At 38.9% G+C, this 14,731-nt stretch overlaps 1 protein-coding gene across 3 annotated transcripts in view; it reads left to right on the forward strand.

Moving 5' to 3' along the window:
* Positions 1 to 14,731, forward strand: part of afap1 (actin filament associated protein 1) — a 52,099-nt gene that overhangs the window by 18,550 nt on the left and 18,818 nt on the right. For all 3 annotated transcript variants that reach the window (XM_016445336.1, XM_016445335.1, XM_016445337.1), the window contains exons 2-3: positions 4,501 to 4,629; positions 4,799 to 4,881. In XM_016445336.1, the coding sequence (XP_016300822.1) occupies positions 4,501 to 4,629; positions 4,799 to 4,881 (212 nt within the window). The remainder of the gene's footprint in view (positions 1 to 4,500; positions 4,630 to 4,798; positions 4,882 to 14,731) is intronic.

The following is a 14,731-nucleotide window of genomic DNA, read 5'->3' on the forward strand; positions in this document are numbered from 1 at the left end:
TTAAATGTTACTATGGTAAAATAAATATTCAAACCACGTGTGTTACAACTAACACCCCATTACTTTGTGCATCGCACTCATCGCAAGTTTATTGTTAAATTGTTAAATGCCCTTAAATATCTCTGTCACCATTATAAGTGTTTGATCACCACATTTGAGTGATCATTGCACAAAATGTGTTTATGTATATATATTCTGTTTATGTATATACTGTATTCTATATATAGTACCAGTCAAATGTTTGGACACACGAATGGGGAAGTGTCCAAACTTTTGACTGGTACTGTACTATAATATACACAAAGAATATCGGCCGATATATCGGTATCGGCCTTTTTTTACTCCCCAATATCGTTATCGGTATCGGCCCCAAAAAACCCATATCGGTCGGGCTCTAGTAATTACACACACACACACACATACTCATAAACACACAAGTACGCATTTATGGACATAAAACCATTCTAAACCATCCTTTCATAATTGAAACCTCAGTATTTTCTTCATATGTTCACGTGAACACATATGGATAGTGCACACATATAATCAAACATAGAGATGAATGTAATCACACAACTGAGTCGAGATAATCTCTTATCGATGATCCCGGTGCGTTTGATATATGTGGCTACACAGATGCTGGTATTGAAGCCCATCATTAGTGGTACAGTGGAGCATCTGTTCAATATTTTTTTCTATCCTGTAGATTTCTACTATTTTCCAGGCATGTGTAGCCGAGTGGTGCTCTGGTGTGCCCTGGCCTGTGGCAGTGTGTGCGGTAACCATGATGAGGCCAAACCGTAAAGGAGCCTAATTTCACAAACCACAGACTAGTAGCTGCCTTATTCCCAGCTGCCAAAAGTTTTGTTACTGGCACCCAGTGCCTCTTAGATCTTTGAGAGATTCTATACAGTATATAACCTATATTGATATTTTGGGTTCCAGTGAGACAGATATATGAACAGGTGGACCACTCATTGAAAAATCAATGAGAGAAATTGTAACTCTCAATATGGTGGCTGTCCAATCTTTAACTTAAAGAGCCAATCAGCTTATTGATAGAGTTTGTTTAATCTAAAACACAGATGAATGCGAGTCAATGACATAATGTTCATTTTTTTGTATGTATCTATTAATTTATTAAAAAATACATTACAATGAGCAACGATAAATAGTTCTGCTATTGTACTGTTTTACAGTCGCAGTTGTTTGAAAGCTTTTTGTAAAAAAAAAACTATGCAATTCATTCAATTTCAGCTTTTTTTATTTTTTATTTTGATTTATGTAGCTCAGGTTGTGAAATGTCATGTTGTTTGACACCACCCACTTTCTTAATGATGGAAATAATCATTAAGATGTGTAAACGTGTATATTCAAAGCATAATCATAATATTTATTTGTGAAATTTGAGTTTTATTTTTTATGTATTGTCACATTTTATTACTGATTTGAAATTTATTTTGAAACATAAAAGCTGTTTTGGAGATTTTAGGCAGATAGATGTTATTTAGAATAGAAAATTACTGTTACCACAATGGTTGCAGGGTAAACTGACTTGCTTTTAAAGAACTTTGATATGACTCTGAAGGTGTTATAAGAGAGAACGGCATGCTTTTCTTTTTATCTGTCCCTCCTTCCATCCATCTGTTCCTCCTCCAAGCTGTTTGGTGTGTAAGACCGGATCGGAGTATGAAGAGCTTGTGTTGTATCTCAGTCATCACCAGCTCTCCGCCTGGATCCTGTCAGCAGACATGAAAGAGAAGCAATGCACTGGATGAGAGGTCGGCCTCCTTCAGAAAGGGAGGACAGACGAGCGAGAGGTTCACGTTTATGTTCTTGGCAGGTTTCTTAACCAAAGCAAAAGAGGTTGGTTGTTATCTTCTTTTTTCAAAGGTTTATTGTCAGCTGTCGTATCTTTCCTCTTCTGAAGTGAGAAGTGAGAAAAATGAATAGCGTCTTGGCTCAGGCAGAAATAGAAATGGAGTGAGAGAGATAAAAGAATGCAGAAGCGTGAGTGAAGGATGTGGGATGGTGGGTGTTCCATAGAAACTTGGCATGGGTTAGTGCCTGATTATATATATGGTAGGTCAAAGATCATGTGTGAGCATATGGATTCGAACGGTTCATTAAAGAGAACTGCTTTAAGATCTGACGGAAGAGTCAGATAGGATGACAGCACGGAGAGAAAGGTACTCTGTAATCTGCACGCATATACACACACACACACACACATTTCAGTCTGTGAATTTCAAGGTTGTTGTTGCTTTTCCGCGCAGCCTGGGTGGTAGACCATAACCACATATACATAGACACCTACGCAAATGTACACACATACTGCATCAGCACACAAATAATACCAGTTCTTGCATGCTGGCAGCATCACAATTGCTTTTGCAGACCACATCCCTCTATGTTATTGAATTTGGGTCGGAATAGTAGAATAATGTGATTTTTGTTCAGGAGAGACTGTGAGTGATGTTTATTCTAAAAGTTCACTGGGTCAACTTGTCAAACTGGTCCTAGACAACCACCAAACCGAATACCATTCATTATTTCTCTCTGTCAACACTGAATTAAAATCAGCTTTGCTTGTTGAAACCCTTTCTGGCATGGCATCAGCCTTTTTCAGGTCGTTTTGGCAGGTATTTGTGAAACAAGACAAGAAGTTCTCTGTAAAATCTAATTTTGCTGACTTTGAGGCCTTTTTGAGTTTTTTTTTGGTTGGGATGTGTTAATATGTCCCTAATTTGTCATTCCTCGGCTGGAGGCATGTCTCTATTTTAAAGATGGGCTGTTTGGACGCATTGCTTGCTATCTTTCATCATTTAGCTTTGTTTAAACTAGGGTTAGTCAATCGAGAGTATGTGAATGAAGAAGACTCAGAGTCAGAGATTTGTGATCGTGGGTGGTTGTGATTGTTTAAAGTTTTTCCCTTCTCCTTTCTTTCTTTTTCTCTCTCCCCTGACTTTGCCCCTAAGCATAGTTTGAAGGTGGTCCTCATTTTTGTGTGGCACTTGGTGCTCTTTAATATAGCGATTTGGTTTGCTTGGTTGGTTTTTAAAGTGTATTTCCTTTCATGTCGTTTGGCCACCATCACTGAAAGTGCTTCATTAGCTTTATTCAATCTGACATGTGCAAGCTGTTGGACAGGGAATAATAGAGGAACAACTGGAAATGGTATAAGCTTATTGGCTTTTTCATCATAAACAGCAATATGAGATCTAAGATCCATCAAAACAGTTGAAAAGTTGTAGTCACATTTTACTGCAGTTATTATACTTCAGTTTTTGTTTTTTTTTTACTTTTTTGTCTGATTTGAATACCACATTATTTTCAGGTAAAATATTCAGTATGTATGATTCCAGAATTATTAAAAGAGTTTTGGGATTTTTAATTATAATGCTTGTTGATTGCTAGACGGTTCCTGCAAAAGCCTGCAAGATATACTTATGTTTTTCATTTTAATCTTTGCTTAATTTATTATTTAAATTGAGATTTTGAAATCGCTACTAAAACAGGGTGTGCAGTAGAATGCATGTGTATTTATAAGATCATATCACCTTTGCGACAAGCAATTCTGGACAAAACCCTCTATAAAAGTGTTAATGAGTATTTCAGTGTGCTGTCCTATTGAAGTGTGATTGAAGTGTAGATTACAGACAGCATAACTGAGGAGCAGTTCAAGCGCAAACAGGGAAAAATGTCTATTCAGTTAGACACGACTTACGAGAACATGTGATTTGAATTATCTAGCAAATCAGCAAGACTCCACTGATTAAATTAGATGTCCTTATGTAAAGGCACCCTAGTGTCTTCCTAAATCAATCAGTGCTCAGCCAATCAGTTTAACTATGATGCAAAGAGAATGCTTTTGTAGTGACTGTCTTTTGTATCCTTTTACAACAAGAACGGACACAAACCACTCCAACTTTAAATTTGTGTGATATTTATCACTAAGAAGAACTGCAATCTTGAGGGACAAATACCTGCATTCAAATGAACTATAGCCAACCTGAAAAAGACCAAACCTGAATCTAGACCAGCAGTCATAAAGTGACACGCTCAATTTGCTATGTACACTTCATTTCATAGCACACTCTAATCAGTGAGCTCTATTTTCTGTTTTACGTCAAGAAACTGTCCCTACAGCAGCCGTCCTCCCCCCTCCAGCCCTCAGTCTTATGTAAACCTTCAGCTATGTGTTTGTATGGGCCTGAGACCATTGTAATGCTGTTTTATAGACCTCTGATTTTCCAGGGCTGCAATTCGCATTTGATAGCCTTTGATATTCCTCAGGTGCCGAGCCAACAGATACCCATAATTCACTGCTTTTTCCAGATGCCAGCCAACATCTCAGTGCAGAAAAGCACATGGCACATCTTTACAGTGGCAATATGAGAAAATCAACAAAGCAGAAGATTTGCTGAAACAAACTTGATAGTTCGTCTTCTGAAGCTCCTATTGTGCTTATTGAACATCTGATTGCATTTGTTTTTTCAGCGATGGAGAAGTTGTTGGCAGAGTTGCGGGTCTTTCTGGAGTTGTTGGACAGAGAGTATTTAACTGCTGGAGTGAGAGAGAAGAAACAGCAAATATTAAACATCCTGCACAGAGTTCTAGCAACTAGAGGTGAGTCCAAACCCCCTTTGGCTACTCATTTAACCTTTGACCTCAGCTGAACTATTCACACTTCACCACATCTCTTCGTCATAACTCATGTCTCTTTAAAATCTGCATCAATTTAGTTTTTTTTTTTTCAGTGATGTGAATGTATTTTATCTGTGTTTTGCTCTCTCAGAGCCCTCATGTAAGACAGAGATACACACCTCTCTCCCGGCCCCTCCTCAGATGCCCCTTCCAGAGATTCCTCACCCCTGGATGGTAAGATGTGTATATTATTACAATTAATACAGCAAATACTATAAACTAGGACTGGGCGATATAACTAAACCTTTTGATTACCTTTTGATAATATTCAAAAATTCACTTGTGTTACTTAAAGTGATAGTTCACCCAAAAAGGAAAATTTGATGTTTATCTGCTTACCCCCAGGGTATCCAAGATGTAGGTGACTTTGTTTCTTCAGTAGAACACATATGATGATTTTTAACTTTAACCGTTGCAGTCTGTCAGTCGTATAATGCATGGCAATGGTAACAAAATCTATGAGAGTAAAAAAAACATGCACAGACAAATCCAAATTAAATTATTACGGCTCGTGACGACACATTGATGTCCTAAGACACGAAACGATCGGTTTGTGCCAGAGTGCACAGTCATTGTAGGTACGACGGCTAATCAAAATAGTACTTGCTTGCGCTTATCCGAATTGGTCAAACTGACTTAAAACTAAAAGATTACGTTCTCTCGTGCAAACTCATTCGGGAGTGGTGACTTTCCACATATGATGGCCAGTCAGAGGTTATTAAGTTAGAGTCTACTCACCACAGTGCTGAAATTGCGTGCTCACGAATCCTCTCATTTTAACACATGAAGTGTAGACATTGTGAAAGATTCATTGTGCAAACATTTATTGTGTTAAGCGGGCGGGCGCGGGACAGGATCTTGCGGGAGCGGGACTCAAAAATCCATCCCGCGCAGGTCTCTACCGCAGGGTTTAATTTGGATTTGTCTGTGCATGTTTTTTATACTCATAGATTTTGTTACCATTGCCATGCTTTATACGACTGATAGACTGCAATGGTTTGTGTTAAAAATCATCATATGTGTTCTACTGAAGAAACAAAGTCACCTACATCTTGGATGCCCTGGGGGTAAGCAGATAAACATCAAATTTTCATTTTTGGGTGAACTATCCCTTTAATATGTTTGTGAAAACTTTGATGAATAGAAAGTTCAAAAGAACAGCATTTATTTGAAATAGATGTCAAGGACTTTACTGTCAATAAAAGTAATAATTGGTACTGTGAATAAAAGTATTAATTTAGTAAAATCATGTTGTTAATTATTCAATATATCACCCAGCCCTACTAAACTAAAGGTCAACAAGGAAAACTTTGGTTTCTTTACAGTGAGTTTAGGTTTTTCTCAGTTTGTTTTAGCATTCCTTGTAGTCCAGAAACAAAAATAGTGTTGTCCTATATTTGGAATTTATGTCGTCTGAACCCCGAATGCCACTGGCTGGTGGTTTGATGGTCTCTTTTTGTGAAGTGTTCAGTGTTTTTTATGAGCTCTGTAAAACAGCAGCAGGAAGTGTTCACATCAGTTTGCTTTCTGTCACATGACCTCATAGTTGCCGACACACTACCCTGATGTGGTCTCGTTCGTCACACGTGAAACACATTACGCCATTATGTGCTCTCATGTGTGTGACACGTCTTAGAATAACAATCATCTTTGTTTGAGGGAAGCAGCAGATGTTTGTGATAAATAGCAGGTGTTCATGGGTCGCGGTTGGTCATTCTCAAGCGCACACATCCCAGCACCTTGTTTTACAGTCCACCCTTTACACACTCAGCACTTTACAGTATAATTAGAAACATCCTTTCCTACCTCAGCCATTCGTACATAACCCCACGTTCCCAGAAGGTGTGAGGGGGCAGGGATTTGTGGGATAGACTGTAAGATGAAAGGATAGAAATATCCATTTACTACAGTCCAAGGTCGGACCTGTGCCTGTGCAAAACCTGCCTGAGGAAAGGCAGAACACGAAGTTTCTTTTCCATTGCACTGTTTAGTTTTTCTTATTCCTGCTCTCCATCAACCACACCCTCTACTCCATCCTCTTCTCTTTCTCTCTCACTCTCTCTCTCTCCGTAGCTATGTGATGATTTAGTATTGCGTCAGTGAGCCAGGTTTATAAACTGACTCCTTGTCATATTCCTGCCAGACCTAACTCTGCGCGTTCAGTGTGTGTGTGTTTGACTAAAGCCTTCTGTGGCCCCTATGAGTGGTCAAAACCACAGTGGGAGAGATTGAAGAAAAAAGACTGAAGCTGGACATGTGGGTGGTGAGATAGGGCCGTGGACAGGACAGCAGACGCCACAGTACGCAAGGGGAAGAATCATGTCTGGAGACTTTCTGTGCTTGTGTGTGTGTTTGTGTTGAATTGAACTCTGTGGCTTTGGGTTTCTGAATGTTTGGCAGCAAATTCACTGCAAATCTTCCCTATTCATGTACTATAATGAACCCAGGGGAGGAATTTTTGACTTTCTGTTGATGCATAGCTTTCTAAGTGCTAATTTAGTTCTTTCAAGCAGTAGTGACTATTGCTTAGAGACAAGTGAAGGTTATGCTTACTGCACATGCATGCACACTTTTGTCTGTGTCCTTTCAATAGCCCTTATAAGAGTGACAGCAATATTCAATAATGAAAACTTGACTTTTTTCCAATATGTCATAAAATTAAAACACACTATACATGAACACGATACAAAAAAATTTTAATTTAAAATTTAGTACACCAAAGTTACATGAAGCTTCTTCACCCATAATGCTGTACCAGTGATAAGAGCCCAACATAGTGGGAGGTTCAGTTACTTTTGAACTGACAGTTTCTCTTTCTATGCACTCAGTGGCAGACGGCGTCGTTCCCAAGATCCAGTTAATTTGATTTTAATTTTAGGAGTGGATTTGGCAGTCGTTATCAATACTACAATACGGTGGCCCAGTAGTGCACAACACACAAAATCTCCACAACACAAAGGAAACAAGTCGAAACACAACAAAATTATCACAACGGAAACAAGCCACAACACAATGGTAACAAGTCGCAACACAACGAAATTATCACAACATAATGGAAACAAGTCGCAACTCAACGAAATTAGCACAACACAATTGAAACAAGTAGCAACACAATGGAAACACGTTGCAACACAGCGGAAACAAGCAGCAACACAATGAAATTAGTACAACATAATGGAAACAAGCCACAACACAACAAAATCAGTAGAACACAAAGGAAACAAGCCACAACACAGCGAAATTAGTACAACCCAACGAAATTAGTCCTATGCGTTGTGTTGTGGAAATTTCGTTGTGTTGTACTGTAGTGGTGTACATCAGTTATATGTAGAGTTCCTTCAGGTGGTACAACACTTTTTATTTTATTTTATTTTAAATTAATTTGTCATTGATTAATTTTTCCATGTTGCAAACTCCAATCTGTTTAAAATTAATTTTGATTAGACAAATATGTAGTCTGTGTTCTTACATCAGCAGTGCAGTTAGTACACTAGTTAGTTAGTTAAGGTGGTGCCTAGTTAGTACTTTGGTCTTGAAAGGTAGAAAAAGAACACTATAACCAAGCCTAGCACTTTTTTCGGTGGTTTAATCAAGTCAATTTTCTTAGCATCTCTTTAAGTTGGCGTGTCAAAAAACACATCCCAAGACTTTCCCTAGTGTGAATCTTGAGTGTTTTTACAGGGCATGTTCTTCATTTCAAAACAAGCTAGACATAATGCAACCGAATGGAACAGAACCCCGTCTTGAGGTGTGTTTTTTGACACGCCATCTTAAAAACCTGGTGCTGAGAAGCTGAAAATACAAGACGTGATGCAACCTCCCATCCCATCGTGCACAGTGCGTTCAAAGACAACACTGCCATGTATCAATAAACATTTGTGGATTCTGTCGTGGAGGGGGTAAGACCCTGGTACACGTTCTGCAGTCACCGAATTACATCCTGCCGTTCGTAGCTAAGCAGAGAGAGAGTGTGTGTAAGAGAATATAGGGAAGCCATAGCAGACTCCTCTGGGACAATGATGACTTCCATCTGTGTTGATGTTTTGTTCTGCTCCTCCACACCAGCATCCCCCAACTGCACCCCAACACACAATGTCACATTAATGAACACAGACAAACTCATTATCTGTCTGCTCTTTGTAGCCCGAAAGGGAGTCTGTTTAAAAAAAAAAAAACAACTCCCCTTTTTTTAGGCCATTTTTAGCTCCACTCTTCATGTTTTCCCTCCATCTCTCGTTCTCACTAAATCTCCCAAAGTTAAATGAAGTTTCTTTGCTTAAAATGCTGTAACAGTGACTGTTGATGACAAGAGTCTATCATAAAATCGGGTACTTTTGGATCTATGTTCTCTCTTTCTAGGCCCACAGTGGCAGATGATGGAAATCCCAAGATTCAGTTGTGCTAAAGGAAAGGGCTCTACTGTATCCCCCCCCACCTCCCTGTTAAGGAGGGTTAACCGCAGTCTGGAATGCAATGACCTAATCCCTCATTGTGTCATGGACAAAAGGAGGAAAATGAATTAGGATTCATGCACAACAATGCATTTTGTCCGTTGCCATAGAAATACCAATACAGATGGTGATTTCTACCCCTCCGAACATCTTTTATAGGTTATAGCAAGTGACAGTTTATATAGTCACTTCATTCGGGAAAATGAGCTTTCAGTTATTTGGCTGTTTTTTGTGTGGGACTGCTGGAAAGTTTCTGCGAAGAAACAGTTGAGAACAAAAAGATTCGCTGAAACACATGGAAAATTATTTGTGGAGACAAAAACATCACAAAGCTAACTCCGCTGAGTTAGTCGAGTTGTTGTGCATTAATAGTGTTCAAATGTACAGCACACTGCATATCAAGGCAGCCAAACAAGGTTAAATGATTGAATTATTGTCAGATTGAGTGCATTTTCCTGGCTAGCCTGCACAGCAGTCCCAATACAATAGACCCAGACAGGCACAGACGTCTGTTAACACTCACACTTATCACGGACCGCATAATAACTCTATACACTATGTTATGAGGTGAATTGGTCTGGAAAGGAAGTGTGAAATGAAGTTTGAAGCTCATTTTTGAAATCTAGGTCAAGTACGTACCTTTATACATAAGCACAGACATATTGAAGGACTAGATGTTGCATGAATAGGTGCATGTGCACTTTTTTCTGTAGGTGCAAGTATGCTTCAAACAGATTTCCAGCTCAGACCAGAGGTGGAACTATGCCTAAAAATACTTAAGCGGCTCTGGTACGGAACGCTGCTTCAGCAAGACTCTTCACACTGCAGTTTTTGCCTGGAATTCTGTCCTCCCTCTGGGCTTAGATGCCCTGATGAACCGAAACCATAACAGGCAGTAACACAGCCGTCTTCTGTGTTTAGCTGAGCAGTTTATGGCTTGATGGGACAGAAGGAACTGATAAATAGCGCTTCTGTATTCAGGGAACTTTCAGACTGGAAATGACAACCATAAAAGAAAAACAGATCTTTGCCCTTTTGGTTTTTCATATTTCATTGTAACCCCCCCCCCCTTTTTCGACAAAGCTGCTCAAGAGGTGTTAGGGGTCTGTAAGATTTATTAATTCATTTTTTTAAAGGTGCTATAGAATGCATTGATACAATATTTTAAATTGTTCTCTGATATCTACATAGAAGGTATATGGCTTAGGTAAGGGCAAAAAATCTCCAGAAACGGTTTTACATGTCCATTTACAACCCTAGGATTTGTCCCTAGAATGAAATGGTCTGTTTTTATCTTATTTGGAAGAGTCATGAATAATAATGTTGAGCTCTGCTCTGATTGGCTGTTTCACAGTGCGGCTCAATGTTGAGCTCTGCTCTGATTGGCTGTTTCACAGTGCGGCTCAGGCGAATCGGTTTTGAAAATGACCGATACCAATAATCATAAAAATGCTTAATATCGGTGCCGATAATCGGTCGAACACTAGTAATTATACTGTATATAAACTGCGGGCATCAGGGAGCCGCTATTAATATGCGGGCCATTGAAACTGCTTTCGAATGCACGATCGCTTTTTACTTTAACTTTCAAGATTTGCGACACGCTGTGTAAACTACAGCGGCAGTACTTACCACACATTTTACAAGATCAGATGCTTGTCAGTGGTGCTCAGGATCTGTAAATCCTTCGCCATCATCCTCAGTCATCTCTCCTTACTCTGTTTATGTGGTAAGTGAAATCTTATGTACTGTAATGTAACAGGCTACCGCTAGCAAGCAGCTAACCATGTCCCTTTAGTGGCTCGCGTTATTTTATACTTACTTTTACTTTTTAGAACGCGCATTATTTGTTTTCCGTGCCTTTCTGAATACAGACACCAACCCATCCCTGCACATCACATCCCCTGCACAGCCTGGAACATAACATTTATTTCCATGATCTGCCATTTTCGCTATTATCCTCGCTTGTTTCTTCACAATACCTGCAGAACTTCTGATGATTCGGCTGTGCAGGTTTGGCTGGCAGCTGGCATAGAACATGGGCGGGTATATGCAAATGTGGGGGGCGTAACTATTAGTGATCCCGACTGTAACGTCACAGTCGGTGTTATGTTCTGATTCGCCTGTTTTTCAGTGGTCTTTTGCATGCACGAGATTTACATAAGAAGGAGGAAACAATGGTGTTTGAGGCTCATGGTATGTCATTTCTGTGTACAGAACTGTTATTATTCAACTATGCCAAGGTAAAAGTATAATAATTATCTTATGCTCACCAAGGATGCATTTAGCTGATAAAATATTTATTAATTAAATATTATTGCATTCTAAATTAACTGATTTCTGTTTTTATATCTTTTAAAATGTAATTTGTTTATGCTATGGCAAAGCTGACATTTCAGCAGCCGTTACTCCAGTCTTCATTACATCACATGATGTTTCAGAAACCATTCTATGCCGATTTTGTGCTCAAGAAACATTTCTTATTGTTATCAGAGTTAAAAAGTTGTGCTGCTTAAGATTTTAATATATATTTTCACAATATTTTAGCGATACATTTTTTTTTTTAGGATTTTTTGACTGTTCAAAAGAATAGCAATTTTTTGTAATAGAAGTATTTTATAACATTTTAAATGACTTTACTGTCACTTTTGATACATTGAATGCATCCTAGCTGAATAAAATTATGTCTATCATGACAACTCTCAGAAGATTTCAACATGGTAATTAGTGGTCGACCGATATGTTTTTTTGTTTACAGCCGATACCGATGCCGATATCTTGGAAAGCAGGGTGGCCAATGGCCGATATAAAGCCGATATACTATTTATTTTAATTAATATTTAAGAAATTTGAAATCATTTGAAAATGGATTAAAAAATAAACGTGTAAAATAAACATACTTATACTCTAGAAGACAAAGTATTTTTCACAAATAAATAAATATTTAATAAAAATATAATTAAAAAGGAAATGAAAATTTTCAAATGAAAATGAAAAATGGAATCATATTTTTTTTAAATAAAGCCAAGGTAACACTCATTTTACATACAGCACACAGTGAAAATGACATGAATATGACAGTATATGCAGAATATGCATAAAGCGCAGCATAATTTGAAATCAGTCACGAGTTTAAAGTTTGTCGATTGTGCGTCTCCAGTGAAGCTGAACTCTCCTCCTGTCCGCATTCAATTCACATGGAGCATATTATAAGTATTGAGAAAGTATTATAATGTTTGCCTTTAATAATATTATTAGTATTTTTGTATACATTTTAATTCCTTTGTTTAACAGTTCTATCTGATTATTAGATAGACTTCTATCCGTATTAGACCGAACCATAGACTGTAACAAAAGATGGACGACGCGTCTCCTATTCCTTCCACTATAGAAAAGTGAAGCCAAAGCATCTCAGTATGGCCGCTGCCATCTTGAGAAAATGACATAATTTGGAGCCAGAGTCTGCGCAGTAGTGTCGTGAGATGGAGCCGCGGTATCAAACTCCCGCAGACCCAATCAACCATAACGACACGCCCCGTTTTTATAGCATCAAACTACTAGCTAAAATCAAACTTATCACAAAAATTAACAATTGAACATATATCAGCGTGATAACAACTACCTTTAACGACCAAAACCATCTTTCGGAAAATTGTATTGGAAGTGTAATTAATTTTTTTATTTTGACTCAAGTCCCAGTCGTTTACATGGAGAGGGCGGGGTTTATGACCTGTACTGCAGCCAGCCACCAGGGGGCGATCAAAGAGCCCGCAGCTTCAGTTTCCAGGACGTGTGAGGCACACCCAGACAGAACTGAATGACAACAGCGAACAAGAGGGAGAATGTGAGCACTGTGTGCTCAGGCGCTGCCGCAGCCGTTCTCAGCACCGTCAAAATAAAAGTCAGAAGCGCCGTCAAAATAAAAGTCCCACCTCGAACACATTGGCCAAACAGAAAAACTTATCGGCCGATGCCGACATTTGAAAAATGGCAGATATCGGCCGATATATCGGTCGACCACTAATGGTAATGGATATGACAGTGTTAATGTGTTTGGTCTTGGTGGAATAGATGTGCTACACTGCTGAATTGCTACTGATGTTGGTTATTGCTGTTGTTGTACATTATTGCTGCTGCATAGCAGGTACAGGAACTTGCTACTAGGGTTGGGTATCGTTTGTTTTTTTTTCGATACCGGTGCCAAATCGATACTTTTAAAACGGTTCCGGTGCCTAAACAATGCCTGAACCGATACTTATATATAAAAAAAAAAAATTAATAAATAAAAATTCCCCCAAAAATGATGGATTGGTCATTAGAATAGAAATAGAATAGAGAGTGCAAATGTTAGAGGGTCAAGTTTTTTAATAAAAAAAAAACAAGCAGATAAAATTAGAAGTAGCATTAGAATAGAGAATGCTAGAGTTAGAGGGTCAAATGAAGATGAAAGAGATGTGTTTTCAGCCGTTTCTTGAAAATATTAAGGACAAAAACGCGGACTTGGCAACCCTGCATCCAACAAGAGCTTCCAACAAGAGTCAGCTTTGACTGATCACAGTTCGAGAATAAGCAGAGATGACTGACAAGACCATGCTGGAGTATTTGCTGCTCAACAGATTCTGAGCTCATTGAACAAGGGAGGTTTAGCTTTAGGCATTTTAATTTAAGCATGTTTAGCTTAGTTAACGGAAGGCTACCTGCTGCCATCAGAGCAAGTGTAATTGCTGCATTCACGCGCTCCTCCAATGCTCTCATTCCCCGAGTTGTGCTTTTAAGTCGGAATGTGAAAACAACATGGACACTCTCGTTACTACAAAGATGTGTTGGATTTGTATTATTAGAGTTTTCCGACTTGAGTTCACGTGCATTTTCTCAGTCGGGATATTATTTTTCACGTGCGGTGCCGGTGATGGAGAACCAGAGGACAAATATTTCAATCGATCGCTCAGGCAAGGCACCGAAATGAGGCACCGAAATCTGCGTTCTGATTCGGTTCTAGTACATACCGGTTACATAGGTACCGGTGCCATATTGGTACCGGGTTTCGGTACCCAACCCTACTTGCTACTGCCAGTACATACACAGATACGGTGCTATGAGTATTTAAGACATACTGCTGCTGCACAAATAGCATATATAATAACCTGTAGCAGATCTATACATTTGGAGCTGGGGAGGTGGAGGGTTTCAGAGTAACTCTGAAAGCACGCTGCAAAATGCTCTAGTGAACGCTAACCAGCCATTTAAATGTAAAGCAGTAAGCTCATTGGCTGCGTATGCAACATGAACCAATCAGCTTGTGCCAAGTAGTTTTAAAGCTTTGAATATCATCAGTTTGCAGTAGTGACCCATAAGTCTGCGCCATCTAGTGTTCTTGACAGAACTTGGCATTAATTTCATCCAAAAAACTAAATCATACTGACTCCAAGAAGAAAGGAGCAGCCAGGTCTTGTGTTGAACATACATTTATAGTATGTTCACTCTTAACTACCCGCAAAGATGAAGAGTGTATGGGGAATTTTGCATGTTCTGGTCTTCATTATATCTAAAGCCAAGTTGTAATGACTAGCGCT

Source organism: Sinocyclocheilus anshuiensis, unplaced genomic scaffold (assembly GCF_001515605.1).
Source record: "Sinocyclocheilus anshuiensis isolate Anshui unplaced genomic scaffold, SAMN03320099.WGS_v1.1 scaffold159, whole genome shotgun sequence".
Taxonomy (NCBI): domain Eukaryota; kingdom Metazoa; phylum Chordata; class Actinopteri; order Cypriniformes; family Cyprinidae; genus Sinocyclocheilus; species Sinocyclocheilus anshuiensis.